At 40.9% G+C, this 19398-nt stretch overlaps 1 protein-coding gene and 1 long non-coding RNA gene across 2 annotated transcripts in view; one reads left to right on the top strand and one right to left on the bottom strand.

The window, feature by feature from the left end:
* PLBD1 (phospholipase B domain containing 1) overlaps positions 1-19398 on the bottom strand; it is a 424699-nt gene that overhangs the window by 358889 nt on the left and 46412 nt on the right. Inside the window, exons 2-3 of the mRNA XM_069652727.1 lie at positions 18488-18704; positions 2198-2281 (exon numbers count right to left, since the gene is read on the bottom strand). Coding sequence (XP_069508828.1) covers positions 2198-2281; positions 18488-18704 — 301 coding nt within the window. The remainder of the gene's footprint in view (positions 1-2197; positions 2282-18487; positions 18705-19398) is intronic.
* Positions 1-19398, top strand: part of LOC138581412 (uncharacterized) — a 578201-nt gene that overhangs the window by 540451 nt on the left and 18352 nt on the right. The gene's annotated exons all lie outside the window — the stretch shown is intronic.

Below are 19398 nucleotides of genomic sequence, written 5' to 3'. Positions count from 1 at the left end.
GTACCATGCATGTCGGGGGTTGGAATTCCATTCGGGATGACTCAGTCTTTCCATGGCAAAAATAACTGGGTGTCATTACATTTGATAATACGAAAGATTGTTATTGAAGCAGAAAAGGCACTTGCCTCCTTCAAGTGTGGAAAATACATGCACTAAATATACTGAGAAAAATTTAAAAAAGTACTAATTTGTGAATTTATTGTGCTAAAATGGATATTTTTTCATACTCGTCTGTTCGCACAAACATATACAACACATTATCCCTTTAAAATACCTATACTGAAGCAAAAACCGTTGGCTTTGCCAATGCTGGTTTCATCATGTGGCATAGAATGCTCGCTCTTCCCTTCCCAATTATGTGGACCTAGCTGCTTTTTTGCAGAAACCATTTCCTATTACGCTCTCTCTGGATTTGTGGACCCCAGAGCCTCTCTGCTCGTATCTGGTATCCACTCACAACCTCATGGCAGGAGGCATCTGTACCACTCCACATAGAGTTTAGATTGGGCTCTCTCCTTTGACGGCAACCTCACACTGAGGTAAGGCTTTCTGCACACTATCCCCCATAATCTCCCTATTTCTTTCTAATGGGTGAAGATATGCAAGTGGCTGGACTGGGACAATGTGGCATATTAGAGTGTGTGTAAATTAGTGTGTGTGTGTGTGTGTGAGAGAATGAATGTGTGTGAGAATGAACGTGAGAGTGCGAGTGTGAGTGTGTGCGCGCGCGCTTTGGCACATTATAGCTTATGATGCTTGAAATATATGACCAGAAGGGATTAATTCTGCGCAGGCATTTCGGCAACAAAGTTCAAACTAGTTTGCTCCTACTCAATCTGTGCAGGGCTACATGGCACCACGTATCTATGGGGGTGAAGTACATGTGGGAATGTATTTGTATAAAGTTAAAGAGCTACACAAACCAATTGAAAACACATTAACAGATCTATTCAGGAAACCGGGTAGAAATATCCTTTCCTTAATCACAATATTCCATATTCACCCTTGTCTTTTACGGTCAACTCTCAATCCGGACAAATCCTTCATGGAAGTAACCCATGCCCTCTTATAATTATCTGTAAGGGTAAAGTATTCTATACCAGTCACTTCAAATGAGTAATTCTTCATCCCAACCCCGTCCTATTAATGCACCTCAAAGACAAGAAAAGTGTCTCATTAATAGAGCACATGTTCTCTTGTCTTATTATAATCGTAGAACTAGATTTCCTACTCAGGTCACTCATCCTGAAAACTAAAACCATCCACGAGAGTCATCACTTCCTGCTGCCCTCCCCACCGCCCCATAAAATAGAGCATTTTAAATTGCCCCACTTTCAGCTTTTCAATAGTTTTTCATCCAATTACGGCACAGATAATCAAGCGATTCGGTTGTTCATCAAACGTGGCTTTTTAGAGCAGTACATGTTTGGGGGGCAGTGCCCAGCATGAAAGCAGGTTTGAGAGAGCGCTTTAGCAATTAAGCCCACACTAATGCATCAGTCTTTGTAATTAGGTGAGAATAGGTTCCCCATCCCCCTACTTTCCCTCTAAGCAAGTTAAGTGAAGCCAAAACCTAGGACCATTAGTCCATACTGTAGTTGGCTGGCACTGCGTTAGGCTCCTTTGGTGTACCAATATGGCAAGAGAACCCATTGTCTGCAGGAGGGCCCTTGCACACCAAGGTGGTGGCTGATGCCCTAGCCATTTCACTCTCACCTCTGAATCCTGAGGCTCTCCGAGTCAGTAGATATGCCTCAATGCTACACATGCGTGAATGCTAAGGCGAGTTGCGTGCAAAAAGGACGCCAAGGAAGCCCAGAGGGCATTGCGAGCATATAGTCTTTCCCTCATATAAACATCAAGGGTCAAGTTCCCAAAATACACTACAGGAGTATACCAGACACTCGATCATGGGAGTATAACCTTCTATCAGAAAAAGATGCCCATATGTAACATTCTTATTGTGATTATACTATATACTGGAAGGGGTCATTAGACATAAGCATTTCAAAAAGACCCAGTATACATTATTAGTACAAGTCAATAAATGTGTGTTTTTTAAGAATTGCTTTTGCAAAGAAAACATTGCAGCCTCTCCAAGACATCTGTCCCCCCCCCACCTCATGTCACCCAACTGAAATCACCAGCGGGGTGGAGCGCACCAATGTGCACCTGAGAAAAGGAAAGAAAGACTTACCATAAGAAGTCCTTCACAGCTTCAAGCACAGAATCCTTCTTTATCAGATGGGGAAACAGGTTGGTAAAGTGATTGTGCATGTCTCTGGAAGAAGAGAAACAACAAAATGGCTTTTGGTTAAAAGGTTTGTTACCATTTTTGAACGATCACAAAAAGGCATGTCAAAAAATGAAACAGTATAAAAGGGAAAATATACATTATTATAAACTAAAACACAGACCATTTAAAGAGGTAAAAAAATGGCATTAAAAAATAGTCATGATGGGAGAAAGTAAAAAATAAAACCACCAAAGGAACAGCCGCATCTGCAGGGCAGCATAGTTGAGAACAGGGGCAGCACATAGTGGATGAGGCATAGTCATTACGCGCATAAGGTTAGGGTGGTATGAATAAATAGGAAGAGCACACAGACATAATGAAGTCAAAGTGGAGACAACGTGGAAAGACACCGAAAGCCATTAAAGATGGATGGGTTAAGCAAAGACATGAGCAGTAAAAGAGGGGTGAAAAAAACAGAGGGCAGGTCTAAGTTACGCAAGCACTAGTGGCAATACCAAGAGTGGGAATAGCAATTCTCAGCACAGATGAAAAGGTTATAGATTACCACATTTGCTAAATGAGAAGGAATAGTCAAGGAGCAACATACTGCCCGGTAAGTTCATCACATCAAGATGATAACAATAAACCATGAAACTGAGTTGCAGAATCAGCAGTGAACCCCCTGTCTGTAAGCCAATACAACTTAGGGAAATATGGGGGTTCCGTAGAGAATCAGGACTATGACAAACCAAGTCCAAGATGTCTTACCTTCTCTCCTCAGAAAAAATAATGACCATGGAATTAAGGGTGCTACATTTCAAAGGCAAAGTGTGGCATTTATGCAGTAAAAGATTCTTTCCAACTCAACAGCTCTTACATTTTTTTTATTTAAAAGCCGAATAAGCGAAAGCAGAGTAACATGCTAATAATATTACACTTAAAAAAAAGTACTTAGAAGAATGCTATAAAACTGAGAACAGACATACACAACTAACAAAGCAGAAGAGAAAACAAACATTAAAAAGAAGACAACGAAAAATAGTTTAAATCAAGGCATATTTTCTCAAGGTCAAGTAGGAAGGCCGCACTACTGGAGAGTTTATGACAATTTTTTTTTATTTTTTATTTGAGTTAGCTGTAAAAACAGCCTTTCAAAATGTACAAAACAGAGAAAAAACAACGTAACATAACAACATAAACATCATATATATATATAGTTACATTCTTAAAAAGAGAATGAAGGCGAAAAAGAAATGTTATTCAAACCAAAAATCCTTTTGCACAATTCTCTGGTTATTACACTTGTCACTAAAAGCAGGTAAGTATCAATATAATTCAATATAAAATTTCATTCATTGCACATTTTCCAAAAATCAGTTGTCTTTACAGTTTTTTTTTAATTTAATGTCTCTACAAACGTAAGTATGGCTATGTTCATTTTAGCCCTTTGACTATGGTACAATTTCCATATGCTTGATATGCTGGTCCTCAAACAAATGTTTAAAGAATTTGCATCTCATGTCAATTAGTGCAGGACATTCAGCAATTAAGTGTTTTAAAATTTCCAACTGTGATGACTCTTTACAAAATCTACAATCTCCATTCATCGTCATTTTACGCATCAGGCAAACTTCATTTGAGAGACAGATGTTCAACCTTATCCTGAAATAGCCAAATCTATTTTTTGGATGCGGAAATTTCACCAAATATTGCTCTATTTTGTGTAATTCTTTGATAGCATAGGATTGTGATTTGAATATTCTTAGTTTTGCACAGGCATTTCTGGTCTTTGTCCAGTTCAACATCCATAATTTCTTTTTGGCTCTTTCAGGGTTATTTATTAGGAGCTCCTCATCAATAGCAACTTCAACCATTAGAGATTGTATCCACTTTCACAATTTTATGATTAAGTTGTTATCTGTGTTTAACATACATTTTCCCATTATGAACATTACACCATTCCTTTCTGTAATCATTAAATACTTACGATAGAGGCACAACACCTTCCATAGATAAACCGCATACAAAGATACTAGCCCCAATTCATGGGGTAGCAAGCATATTGATACTGTCACAGGTAATCCACAAATTGATTTCCAAAATTCACCTTCCATTTTAACACATGTTGTCTTTCTCATGATGTTTCTTGTTTCTGTAGCATAAGTTAGAATGGGGACAACCTTCTGTTTATAAAAGATCACTGCTGGCATCAAAGAAAACTTCCCATATTTAGCCTGTATGATTTTCGTTTGATGTATCCCAGTTGACAGTTTTTGTTTCAAAACTCTCAGGAAAGGTTTGTCACCCAAATCATTATTAAATTGCAGGCCTAGATATTTATATTCAGGGACTTGTTCAATTTCAACATCTTGGATGTTCCATCTAACCTTTTGATGGGGACCATTTTTCTTCTGGCCTAATACCATAACCTTACATTTAGCCAGGTTTATTGTCAAGGAATTTGCCTTTGTATATTTACTTAAGGCTGTCAATAGGTTGTTCAAACCCACTGGAGTCTAAGCCAACAACACCAGGTCGTCAGCATAAAACAACCAAGGGAAAGGTTGACCCCCTAATCGTGGGGCATCTGATCTACAGTTCATGAACTCATGACGCAACGTGGCCATAAAGAAGTTGAAGAGAGTACTAGCCAGTATGCACCCCTGTTTGAGACCTCTGAATGTTGGAATTGGATCTGATAGTGTTCCAGCAGAGGCTAATCTCATTTGTACAGTTGTATTTGAGTGCAATTCCCTTATCCAGTATATTAAATACTCTGGACACTTTTCCTCCCACAGTTTCCTTATCAGCAGTTTCCTGCACACTGAATCAAACGCAGCCTGGAAATCAATAAAGGCCAGGTAGATTGTTTGATTTTTCTGTTGTTCCAGGCCCTTCATGATTTCCAGGATGTGTAAATGAATGGGAGTTCCCATTCCTGGCATAAAACCGGTTTGATTTGGGTCCCTTATTTCCGCGTCATTCAACCATTGATTCAAGTCTCTTAACAGTAATCTGGCAAAAAGTTTACTTGGTATGTCCAGCAATGATATTGGTCTATAATTGGCCGGATTTTCACTGTCCCCTTTTTTATAGATGGGTATTGTAATATATTTCCTCCAAGAAGATGGCATACAACGAGTGCTCACTATTTTTCTAAAGATGCATAAGAACATTTTAGCCCAAGCTAATGGGTGTGGTTTAATCATAAAATTACATAAGCCATCTGGGCCCGGCGCCCGGGAGGTTGATAATTTGGATATTTGAAACAATATATCATCCAGGTCAAAAATCAAATCTATTACTTGCCTGCACTTAATCGGAGCGTAGACCTCTTCAAGATTGATGTCCGCATACCGGGACTTATAGAATGAGGCCCACACTTCTTGAGGTATCAGATTTAACTGATGGACTGTTTGTACCTTTGAGTGTGTAGAATGCAACAGAGTCCATATCTTGGATGAATTCTTGGATTTTAGTTTTTCTAGCATATTCTCTGCATCTTGTTGGTATAAGAGAGCATGTTTAGATCTTAACCAGTTTTTATACTTGCATTTCAAGGATTTAAGTATAGCTCCTCTGCCAGTGTAGTTCAAAAGCATTACCTGCTTTCTGTCTCTACGATATTGCGCTTTACGCAGGGAGAATTCAGAGTCATATGAGTGCAAGGTCATTTTGCTAATTTTCTTGAAATCATTTCTTTTAACAGCAAAGATCTGCATTTCTTCCACATTTGAACATTCAATTAAGTTCGTCGCATTCACTCTCTCATTCTCACACCTTTCCAAATTAGATTTAAACATATATAATGATTTAGGAGAATCTGTTTAACGCAGTATTCAGAGTCAAATTTGTTGCCAAAGATTTTTCATGTTGTTTTTCATGGAAATACCAAGACCAATGCATAGTTTGTATGTCATGATCACTTATTTGTTGAGCTATAATAAAAACTGAGATGTTATTAAACATGTTCCTATCCACAAATGTATAGTCAATCATGGCGACTTGAGCACCACGATGCCAGGTGTTTTGTTGTGGAATATCTCCAACTTTGGCACCGTTCAGTATGAAAAGTAGTCGCTCATCCATTATAAAATTCCTGCTGCAGATAGGGATTTACCACTTTGAGCATGGCAAGTTATATTCAGGTCGCCAGTGATGATTGTATAATCATAGGTCAGGTCTAAGAAAATCATGTTCAAAAGAAGCTCTAAAGTAGCAAAAAAATCATCTGATATTGCTGCATGGTTCCAATATATGTTTATCAAACCTATGGTTTTACAGTCGATTTTTAACCTCACCAATTGAAAAGAAAACTATTGGGAGAGAACCACAGTTCTAAATGGATGTTTGGGGATATTGTTATGGCTACCATCAGACCCGCCATAGGTCTTCCCTTGACTGGCACAATAGCCAGAACTAAAGCTATAATATATGATTATCACATACCGGGGCAACGGCCCGCCATATCTCCTAGAAAGCCACAATGTCAAATTTTCCCAAAATGCAATCTTTTGATTTTGTCAGATGTTTAAACCCTCTCGTATTCCATGAGGCTAAGGAGAGGGTGACTGACTGCTATACTAGTTAATTTTGACATGATCTCATTTCTCTGTCATCGTACTGGCTATCACTTTAATTTAGTTGTTGGTTCAAGGATTGATGCTTCGGGTTTATGTTAGATTTAGACTGATATTGATTTCTCATCATGGATATTTGTGGGGGGTCCAGAGCAGAGTTATTTAACAATTAAAACCCCAGTTCATATTTTCTATTACATTTACATCATCATCCCTTTACATTGTTGCAGCAAATACATGGAGAGTTAACATTCTTCTGATTTTGTAGCACTTTTACCAATAACATATGTTGCTCATACATTTTCGTATCTAAAGAATCATAATCTGGTTAGCGAGAATAATGCTGCATTAATTGTTTGAAGAGAGGTCTCAACACCTATGACAAAGGTACCCTGAGAAGGCAGGTTTTGTTTACTCTGCGTATATTGAGTGCAACGAGGGGTTGGATGTGTGAAAGAGCAGGATAGAACCGAAGACTCATTGGCCGATGGTGAAAACATCATGGGAGATTTAGATAGATCATGAGTGGATGGATCATTTTCCCCCTCTTGATTAGTCGCCTCGCTGGTACTATGGCTACTCACATCACCAGTATCACTCTTGGTAGGGGAGTATGTCTGACAAATCACTTCCTACCTCACTCTCCACCTGTTTATTTACGCCTGCGTTCAGCGTTAGTTTTGGTAATTTTTCCAGCTGAGCTACTTCATTTACCCCCCCTCTTATTCCTAATTGCTCTTTGATGAGTTCTAGAGCACCAGCAGCAATTAAAGAGTCGGGAGGGGTGCTTATTAAGTCAACCACAGCCCCGTCCTTCCCCTGTACATTCAAGGGAGATTAAGTACTCCGATAGAGGAAGGATCTAGTTGAAGCTTCTCCATGCCACCCCTCATTTTAGCACCAAGCTCACAATATGTACTTATGTCAGCAATGGGGGCGCAGGAGCGTATATTGGAGGCAGATTTACACGCGCGGGCCAACTGAATAGAGCGCGAGGATGATTTTGGAGTTTGAATTGCTGCTGCCGCACAAGCCTTTATTCTTTCTTTGGCTGGCATTCCTGTTTTTAGTGTTACCACCATTTTACAAGACACTGGAATTTTTTTATTTTTTAAGTCACAAAATCACTATCCAGCCTCAAAAAAGACTCATTTCTCAACGAATCTCAGAAACTCTTCTTGCAAAGTCTAGTTGGATATCAAAAAAAAAATTAAAAAAAAAAAAAAAAAGGACTGCACAGATATGTGCGTATTAGGGAGTCAAGCTTTAACCCCTAGATTGACTTCAATATCCCCTTATTTAAAGGGACCAGAATGGAAAAAAGTGCACACAAAAACAACTACTTAAAAATTAACAGATAATAAAAGGAGGATAACTCTCAAAACAATTTTCCACAAGTAGTTTTCCCAAATAAAGCCCACCACGATACAAGTTAAACAAGCATGTATACTAGGATATTACATAAAAAAACACACCAAACACTGAGACAGCGAACAGCCAACAGTACTTCCGTACTTCACAGGTGTGCGCACAGGGTGCGCAGGGTGCTGGGTATTTAACTTGTTCCAGAGGGCTGGGTAAAGTGGTCGCGTGAGCGCGAGCTCTATATTTTTCTTAAAGGTCCAGTATGGTTTTTCATCCAGACTCGGTGTCGCTTTGAAATTCGTCCTCCTGGTCAAATTTCAGTCGGATTTCAAACGGGATTCACAGAGTCCTTTCACAGCCAACAGTACTTCCGTACTTCACAGGTGCGCGCCAATATGACTATTGTAGAGGACGCTGCAGAAGCCCTGATACAGATTTCATTTTGGGATCAGAGGTGGAGATATTCCTAGAGCATCATACAGGGTCACCTGAAGAGACATCACAGATCGGCAGTAGTTCCTCTACTTGTACTGTGACACAAGTGAACTGCAGAGAAAATATCTCTACACTGGAGCGCTCCAAGACCCAATGAATGAACAGGCGGGAGAAGTTATGGAAAAGATCCAGACAACTTTAAAGATCAAGAGAAAGAGAAGGAATCAGAAGGTCCACCTGAGACAGAAATCAGTGTGTCAGTTTGGCAATGGGACAGCGAGGAGCGAGTGAAGAGGATATAGCATTGTCAAGTCTAAAGACTGGAATGGAACTTCTCTGGGGCATACATCATGGTGGCGGGTGATTATGGGAGGCATACAGGTGAACCACAAAACATTGATGCTTGTTGGGGTCTCCTGGAGATACCAAATGATGTTTTCTAGATCTGGTGGGGACACACATTCATTTACATTTTGCACTTCAACTTTGGGCCAGGGAAGGTTATGAGCTGCTTGAATGGTGGCAAGGATAGGAGTTGGAAGCGTGGAACACAAACGATACCTATACTTACGAAGAACTTCCCAATTCTAAGTTAGGTTGCTGAGCTACTGGTTGATTTCCAGCATTTATGTGCTTCGGGTATTCCTTGCATGGTGAGAATTGTATTTTTAAATAAGTCAATACAAATCTAATTGCAAAAAACAAAAAGGGAAGCATTCAAACTCGAAGAAAAGAAATATGGCATACGATAAATTTACAAATTACATAATCATAAAATTAGAGAAACTCATTAGAAATGGTTATGGGTCTGAATATTATGAATACAGATGAAACTGGAAGGGAGTTGCAGGATTAGTACTACAAGTGATAAGAGTACAACCTAGAAAAGTCACTACGAAAATACGGAGCCATATATTCACAATAATATTCTGATTGCAGATACGGAAACCATTCGAGCACCCGATTTCAAAGATTGATTAGTTCATTTACCTAAATTTAAAGCCACTGGGGTTGATGGTCAATTTAGCATTTTAATGATTCAAGCTTATGCTTGTTCTTGCCATCCGACATGCATTGATAGAAAAATAAATGTCAAAAACATATTTGAATATTGCGAAAGGAACATCTTTCTTTCAAAAAGATAAAGCTAAAGACAGACAGTCACATTGACCAATATCATTACTCCACCTTGACAGCAAAATAAAAGTGAGATTGACCAAAGTTCTACACACCCATATATCTCTCATTCAACAAGGCTTCATGCAAGATGGTCAAAGAACAATAACTATATTTTATATGTATCAGGGTACATTGCCAAAACAAAATCCCCTTCTGCACAGTCTTTTTAGATGCCAAAAAGGCTTGTGGCCATGTTTAATAGATGTCTTGTACTTGAAAGAGCTGGATTTGGTCCCAATGCATTAACCAGCCAAAGGCTGTGCCATTTCCAATTAATCCGATTATGTCCCTAAGTAGCGAGGCACTGTGAAGGGGTGCCCACTCTTCTCACTTGCATGGGCTTTTATCATCTGATCACTGCAGAAAAAAACAACTAACCAGGAGGTGTCATGGTGGTTGGCAAAGACTATTTTTTGAATTCACAAATCTAGCCATACCTAACTCCAAGAGGGGTTTCCCTGCCCAAACTAAAGAGTAAAGGGTCGGTCAGAATGTCCATAAACTGAAAAAGCACAGTCCCAAGTCAAGACCCCACATCTGTCACAATACAACTAAAGAAGAATGGCTCCCTTCTACTGGTCTTGGTTTATGCACAGTTGTAGATGTGGCCAGGAGGAATGACTCCTTTCCCCTGGCTTCTCTGGGAATGTGCAAACTGTGGCCAGGGGGAATAACTCCCTTCCTGTGGATATTGGTTTCACCAAAGTTCCAAACGTGCCATGGGGGAAGGATTCCTTTTACCCTGGCTATTCAATTTAACAAAGTTCCAGTTTAGTTCAGGGGGAATGGCTCCATTCCCCTGTCTTCTTAGGTACTTTCACAACAGTCCCAGGATCACCTTTAGCCAGTCAGTGGTCTTTTCTTTACCACTGTTTGGAGGGTTCCTCCCTCCGATATTCACCTTGTACGTACTTATTTGGGTCTCAGTGTTTGCACCCCCTTTCTTGTCAGACCCACTTGGTTTAATCTCCTGCCAAGTACTGCCATGAGGAGGATGGCTTGGATGTTGATATGCATGACTTTAGTTTGGGTCCCAGACCCTGGTTTCTATTCTTCTTTTATTAGGATCACTTGGTTCACTCCCCTGCCAAGAACTGTCACAAGGAAGATAACTCATATTAATATAGGCTTCACCTCAGGTCGGGTCCCCAGACCGATGGTTCTCCTTCCTTCTCGCTAGGCCCATTTGGTTGACTCTCCTCCAAAGTCCTGCAATGAGGAAGATGATTCTTATTGTTATTCCTGTGTGGTCCATCTCTGTCCCGCACCTCCAAGCCCCTACCGGTACCCATGATGTGCCCTTAACCTTCTTTGGCTCGGGACTCTTGCCCGGTTCTTCCAGGGTGATTGGGTCTTCTCGCTGGGCTACACGTGTGTCTATTGCTTCTGCTGCTCTTGATCTCTCCTGGGTTTCTATTTGCCTCTCCTCTTGCCTCTTTTGTGTGGTTGTATGAGGTTGATGTACCTGGTTCTTCTAGAGTGTTGAGGTTTTGATTAAATGATAATCTAAATCACAATACAATTTTAATGACGTTTCTCAATGGATCTGGACGAATAGAGATCTTGACTAAATAATAATCTAAATCGCAATATGATCGTGATAATGTTTTTCAATGGATTTGGATGAATAGAAGAATCTGAGTTGCTGAATGAATGACAATTCAAATTAACATTAGAGGAAGAATTATGTTATTTCCATGAGTTTGGATCTATATGATTGCAATTTAAGTAAAACTAGGCGCATTTGTCAACCAAAGAAAACATTTGTTTTTTTAAAATGTATTTATAGTTGTATTTAACTTTTCACAACTTACATTAGAATATTCACATTTCATTTAAACATACTCAAACATTTAAATCTATACAAATACATTTAATCATCATCATTAACTTTATTCAGAAAATATCCATTAAAGTACAATTTTCACAATACAAAACATTAAAAACAAAATATACATTACTATCCTGATCTTTATTGATGTCATAAAATTAAACACAGAGTATATGTACCATAATAAAGCCAATTTAAAATATGCATACACACACACATCCTTACCCATCTTCCTACTCTTGAAAAATAGTACTTATTCTAGCCTCTACCATTCTCTTGTTACATGCAGATCTTAAGAAATTTGAAACTGCTTTCAAATTGCCAAAAATCTGTGGTTTTGATCATGTCATAGTTATATAAAAAACGAGCATACAAGTTCATATAGAAAGAACGCAACCGGGGGCACTCTGTTAGAACTTGTTTTGCGGTTTCTAAATTGGTACTGCTCTTACACATATGACAAAATCTTTGCTCTTTGGATAATTTCCATTTTGAGCCCCATACTGCTCTTACTGGAAGTTGATTAGTGTGCAAGAGCAATCTAAATTCGCGGACTGCCGGATCTGGGCACTTTAACAGGTAGGTTTGAGAGCGGATAAAAGTGTGTAGAATTCATTCTATTTGTATGTAGTTGTGGAGATTACTTAGATTACCGTAATTGTTTACCGAATCCCACCAAAGTCTTCTTGTGAATGCCCCTTTCAGGATTCTATAATGACCACAACGGGCAGTACCTACTGACCAATTCAGTTCCGAGCAAATTCCCATACTAGTTTTTTATATTGGTTTATATATACATGCCACTTTGTTGACAGATGGTGCTGTCCCCTAGAACTTTTAGCACCGGACATTCAGGATGAGTTACGAATTTCAGGGAAAGGAGGCCTCTACGCATGGCTTTAAGAGAAAGTAATCCAAGTTCCAATCTCCCCTATTGGATAGAGCAGGTGCGAGTTAACTGTAAAATAGTACGCCAGAAGAAGCTTTCAATTCTGTCTAGCCAACTTAGATCACCAATACCTACGGCCTCCAGCCCATAGGATATAACAGGGATGAACCATTGTATATATAGCATCACTATACCTCCTAGTGTATATCCAGCATAACCAATTACAAATCTACGTATCAACATCATGATCGTTTTAGCATGACCGATCTTAGACTCAATTATATGTCTATAGTTCATGTTGCAATGCATCACAAATACCAAATATTTGTAATTATCAGTTTAGTCTATCGTTCCCCAACTTGTCACCATTCTAGTTTCAACATTTTTCTGGATGCAATTAACATCATTTGGGTCTTATTCAAGTTTATCTTCAGTCCATTTTACTTTATGTACTTACCCAATTCCTCTATCATCTCTTTCATCCCACTGAATGTGTGATCAATGAGGACTACATCGTCTTCATTGAGGGATATTATATTGACACACTCAACAGTATTTCCCCACATCACAAAGCTGCATTTGCGCAGAAATAGCAAAATGGTTGCACTGGCTCCTGTGGGTGCCATGGCCTCTAAACGGTGTTTTGCAGCAACAAAAAGATGACTGCACCTTCTTGCCAAGCATACATTGGGCAGGATGGAACAAGGGGACACACTGAAGAGCGTGCCAGTGTGTTCTGACAAATACAAAAGGAAGAAGGTGAAAAGGCAGCACCTTTTCACCTTTAAAAAAAAAATGCTGCTTTGACGCTAATTCCATCGGTTCTTTCTTAAACCACTGATCAATAAGGCCCTGCCATGTGCAGGATGTCTCATTGTGCTTCAGCCAAACCAGGCATGATTTCTGAATGACAGGCCCTCTCAAACCAACTTTGAAAAAAATCAACAAGGAGCTTCACTTTTCCCGCACGGGAAAACGCGTTGATTTCTTCACAAATGTATCAAAGCTTAGTAGTTCAAAAGAGACTCCAGCTATCTGAGCCATGTCAGTTTCAATGCATCTGTGTGTCAGACAAAACCCCTGTATTCAGGAAGAAAAACCATGGCTGTAGGGCAGAGTGGGAACCTGATGGAGATGCAAACACGAATATAAAAAGAAATGCCAGCTGTGCACCACGTGTAAAAAAAAAATGGGCTTTGCAAAACTAAAGGAGAAAAATGCCTGTTTAAAAAGTAAACTGTTGAATGAAAGCCTGCCATTGCCAAGAGTTTTTTTTGCTGGTGATAATACACACATGGGCTATTTTATTCCACAGGCTTGTTTTAATTCAGGACCAAGTATCAGAAAATAAAGGTTTTAAACCGCCTTGGCTGGATTTGCAAGCTGTCAAAAACAGGTTATTCCGGTTAGCAGAGTTAAAGCTTCCCCCTAGGAAGGGAGCCACACCATAAACTCTCAGCAGAGACTAACACCCCACTGATAATTACTAGGTTGGAAAGAATTTAGCCTGGGCTGAGCCCACTGATAATGGAACTCCCAGGGGCAGGAAGTGTGAAGAGAGGAAGGGGACAATAAACCTTCAATCAAGCTGTAACACCCCACCTTGCTCTGGAGAAAGTGACAGTTGGTGGCTACTGAGGAGAGAAATAAAAATGGTCCAGTGACAAAGGATTGCCATTTGCTTCCAGAGACCATTTCATAAATAAACCTTAAGGAATTTTAGCTCTGCAGCAAGACTTTCGAAAAATGTAACAATTTTGCAGTTTAAAAGTGATTTTATGGGCCTTCTTTTAAGACATGGTAGAATTCACTGACACTTTGGGGATAGATCTGGCAAAATATTGTGGATTACAAGAAAATAATCCATGTTGCAAATGCAAAGTTTTGTACATACATCCCTTATGATCATCCACACCCATGTATAAAGTTATAGAATTTTGAGTAATATAAATCCCATTTAAAAGCGTGAAAAACTGGTAGAAGGGTGAAACAAGGTCTTACAAACTGGAGGATTGGACTGCTATGTGTTGCATAAAATATGTAACCTGCTCATGTAAGTGTTACTGTATGAAGGTGCCATTTAGGGCAAACATGGATTTTAAGTAAAGTAATTGTGGGAAGTTTTGGACATTGTAAAACTTGCATCATAAATCTGACATTTTCTGGAAATCCAACCAGCTGAGAGCGAGGCAGAGACCATCACCCTTGCCCAATCCAGTTGTTAGAGGTATGTTTAGTTAAGCCTGCCCCAGCCATATACTTTGATGGTGTCACTATGCATTATAAATAAGAGTCCCTGACAAGACACTAGACAGACACTCTTCCTGAAGTTCCTGCGCTTCTGCAATAGTCCAGGCTTCTCTCTCTGGTTTCCACTGCACCACAGTGGCTCTGCGCGCCGGTGTGCTTTTCGGCTTTCTAACATAAAAACTGCACTGTTAGCTTGAATTGTTCGGTTGTATGAGGTTGTATTTCAGCCCAAGCACAAATGTGTCTGACATCTTAACCCTTAATTAAACATTTGGATGACTTCTTGTTTTAGGTGAAAAAGTAGGTTTCCAAATGTATCTTTCCCAGGAACACTATTTTAGCTTTCCCGAACATTGATGGATAATCCTTTTTCCTTCATGCAATTATAGTAGCGATTTAGTAATGACTGAAGGACTTTGGATCTTGTCGCTACAGCTGCGTAAAGTAAAATTGCAAAGTCATTATACAAGCTTTATTCAGTTATTTCAAAGCATCCATCGTAGATAAACATCACATAATAATAGCGATTAGGCAACAATAAAATGGGAATACAGATATCAGATAATAACAGATAAAACACATCTAATTGACAATAGCATTAAAATCACCCTCTTCTTATCCACGCCCAGTGTAAATATTTAGCCACCAGGCGGCCCACAGATAAATCGCCATTTGTTGTGCAAAAGGTTAGTTTTTCTACTGTCCTGCAAATTCTGTTTGATCTAAACATGGGTAGTAGTATCTAGCTCTTAGATCGTCATACCCGTGGCACAACATGAAATGGCACATTGATTAAATGGATTCACCACAAATTAGGCATACAGAAGTATTGGTCTAGGCCCAGTTGCTTGGTCTAAGCAGCAATTCTCAAGGTGCCGGCTCATAAATCTAAATAAAGTGACCATGGATATGGGGGTAGAATAACATTGCGGAATTGTCCAAATCCAAAGTCTACTTCAATACTCAGGTACTAGTGACCACATGAGAGTTAAGGCAAGCTGTCTCCATGGGTTACAAACACTTCTGTAGGCTTGCCTTCTTAACCAGGTCAGAGGAACCTTTCATCATGGAGGATGGTCGTTCCCACAGATTCAGAAGATTAAGTTTGTGCAACCAGAATTTAACATGTTTCAGCCATGGGGTAGAGCTGCTGCCTTCCAGAGACACAAAGTTCATCAGCATAGCTCTGTAGTTGGCTAGGGATGGAGAGGTCCACAGACATGTCCATTTCAAAAATGGTTTGAGGGATATCAGGTGTACAATTGGCCGGAGGTCACACTCAAAGTGTAGGAGTACATTTGGTGACCCTTTTGGTTGGACCAATATGGATTTGAGTAATTTATTTTCAGAGACTCCCAGGGTGCTTGTTTTGGCCTAACCCGAGATATCTGCTCCGTACATGGCTGCTGGTACTGCCTGCAGCCTGTATAGTTTGAATACTGGAGATATTGCACCCCAAGTGCACATTTTTCTTTTCCCCCTCTGTACTTATCCAGCTTGAAATTTGCTTTGTACACGCGCTCCGTTCAAAGGCCATTCTCAACAAAACAGAGGCCCAGCTAGTGGTAGGCCCGAACCTGCTCCAGTTTTTCCCGGTTCACTTCTATGGTAACAGTAGATTTCCTAGCGGCTCTTTGACTAAAAATCCTCTATTTTGTTTTTGCCTTTTGCCTGGTCTATGTCCAGGCACAGTTCCCCACATTTTCCTGCAAATAAGGACATGGCATGCTAGGCCCATGGGGCTGGGAGGCAGCAGCATGGCAGTGTCCGCGAAAAACAGTGGAGGTTAGCATGTGCTGCCCATCCTAGGAGCATCCAAACTGTTGGCCACCAACTCCTCTATTAGACTGGTGATGTAAAGACAGAGGAGGAGTATTCCTAGCTGCACCCCAAAGGGCTACGAACATTTGCCTCCCATGCCCCAGCGCACAACAGCCTTGCTTTCTGTAAACAAAGCCTGGATTATGGCAAGCAAGGATGGCTGGATGGTATAAGCTGCTCAGACCATCCAAAGTTTGTTCTGTGGGACAGAATCGAAAGTAGTCCATAGGTCCACCAAAATCGTGTACAATTCGCTGTTTTTAAGGTGTACATTTTCACTAGGAGGTCCAGCCAAAAGGCATTTCTCTAGTGTGCCCATGCCGCTCTGCAATCCTGCTTGTAGGTGACTCAGGAGTCCCCTTGCTTGTTGACGAGTTCGAGGATGACCTTTGCATAGATTATCCCTGCCCACTGTAGGAGGGAGATAGGTCAGTAATTCCCTGGATGCTCCCTCCCTCCTTTTTTAGTTATGGGGTCATTACGGCCTCCCGCCAAGTTACAGGCACAGTGCCCAGTTCAATAGTTGCATTGAACACTCTAGGCATTACTGGCACCCAAACAACTGGCTCTTCTTTGTTTAGGTCAATACTTATGGAGTACTGCAGCTTTCGTGCTTTTCATTGCAGCAATTGCCATCTTTACTTAATTTATGCCTACTCTAAACCCTGTATCTCGCTGTTCAACAGATCCAGACTCTCAATGCACATCAGTATTTTCCTCTATGTCCCCTATACAGATTGGAACAATGGTTAGACCAGGCGATGGGTGCGCTGCGACAGAGAAGTTCCCGTGGCGAGTTGAGAGCAATTTGCAAAGTGTCCCCTGCCTACTCAGTGCATTCTTGGTGAGCCTATTCAGAACAACATGTAGGGAATTAAGATACACACGAAGAAGCAACAAGAGCATCATTTGACTTCCACCAGGATTTTGTTTGAGGGAAGAAGCATCCAGTAAAAGATTTTGAGTACATATGATGCCAAGCTTGAGGTGACGTACATATGATGCCAAGCTTGAGGTGACGCACATATGATGCCAAGCTTGAGGTGACGCACATATGATGCCAAGCTTGAGGTGACGTACATATGATGCCAAGCTTGAGGTGACGCACACATGATGCCAAGCTTGAGGTGACGTACATATGATGCCAAGCTTGGGGTGACGCACATATGATGCCAAGCTTGAGGTGACGTACAAATGATGACAAGCTTGGGGTGACGTACACATGATGCCAAGCTTGAGGTGACGTACATATGATGCCAAGCTTGAGGTGACGATGCAGGACATGAACAAGAGCAATGAGAGGATATAGACGGAAGGCCAATAGAGGGGGGTTGCTGGATGAGTGGCTCGCATGGAGCTGGAAAGCAATGCATACTGCTGCTGCATTGGGTCATTCAGGGATGGACGGGCGGGGAAATCTATAGTCATGATCACCCCTTGGAAGTTGTGTAGTGATCTGGGCAAAAATCCCCCTCATCTCCATTGGAGAAAACCTCTTACTTAATGGCAGCCTTTCTGGAGCCAAAAGCAAGCGTAATGTTCATAAACTCCATCCTCCCAAGCCATCAGATGGCCCTTCAACCCATATGGTGACCGAGCGGTTTCTGTTTACAAACATCTGCTCGGCTTTGCTCAACGTACAACAAGAAATGGAAAGGCCTTGCAAGTCAACCCTTCCAACCTCTGTGGTGATTTTTGCAGTAATGTCATATAGACAGATTCAGGATTCCGGTGTTAAAGGCACAGACTTTCAATGGACACTATTCAACTACTGTGCTAATCCCCAAATGAGACAAAAGAGCCAATGGGCCTGTGGCGTTCGCCCTCGTGCGCAGAGAAGAATCTCGCAGGGACGTCATTGGTAAGCACAATACTTGAGAGCGAATCAAAGTGGTACTCACAGGGCGGTGAGGTAACCCTCAAGGTATCCTGCAGCAAACATGATCTCTTCATTAGTCCTGCTCGTGGGTGCATAGCCTGCACGGATCTCCAGAACACCCCACCCTGTAGACTGGATGGTGTCATTGTAGAAGCCATAGGCGTCGCCTCCTTTGTCCAACACCTCTTTCACCAGGACAGTTTTACGGTCAGTCCAGTAGACCGTGGCGTAGCGAATTCCTGCAACACCAAAAGAGAGAGCATCGTCATACATTTTGTAAATGCACTCTTATTTCCCTTATATGTATTTTATGAATCTCTCTGTAACGTTTCTTAATCTGTTTTTCCTTCCCTGGCGCCTCAGCAACATCCTGCTGTTCACTAGGGGAGGGAAGGATGAGGGATTCACGCTTGGTCTTCCTCTGGGAAGTGGGAGAAAGACTGTTGGGGAAGGCAGCTACGAAGGAAAGACACACCCCAGCCCCGCTTCCATGGCAAGAATAAGAAAGCTGGCTGGCATCCATCAGTGCCTTTGTCCTCTAGTCCATGCGGCTGAAGTGCCAGAAAAAGCAATAGGACGGTTGGCCTCCCTGTGCAAAACATGCAGTGAGGTCTACTAGGCGGCAATGTGCTAGTGTTGCTTCTTAGCAGAAACAGCCCATTCTGCTCAAACATTACAGGTGGGAGGGGTCGTTTCTTCAGTCTCAAGTATATTATGGCCCACACTGACGATCCGCAATAAGAAATGTACACGTGGTTGGTTCTTGTATCCTTAACAGATGCCAGTCTTCTGTTGCTAACGCTATGTATTAAATAACACTGCCCTATAAGACAATTACAATTTACGATGGGGTAATAAGCACACTTTTCAGCTAATTTGCATACCCATAGTGCATTGCTGTGTGCTCTGGATTTGGAATTGAAATTCCAGTAA

This window comes from Ambystoma mexicanum, chromosome 3p, assembly GCF_040938575.1.
Source record: "Ambystoma mexicanum isolate Mex_15411 chromosome 3p, UKY_AmexF1_1, whole genome shotgun sequence".
Taxonomy (NCBI): Eukaryota; Metazoa; Chordata; class Amphibia; order Caudata; family Ambystomatidae; genus Ambystoma; species Ambystoma mexicanum.
Note: the sequence above shows the minus strand (reverse complement) of the source record. Positions and strands in the feature narration are given on the sequence as shown.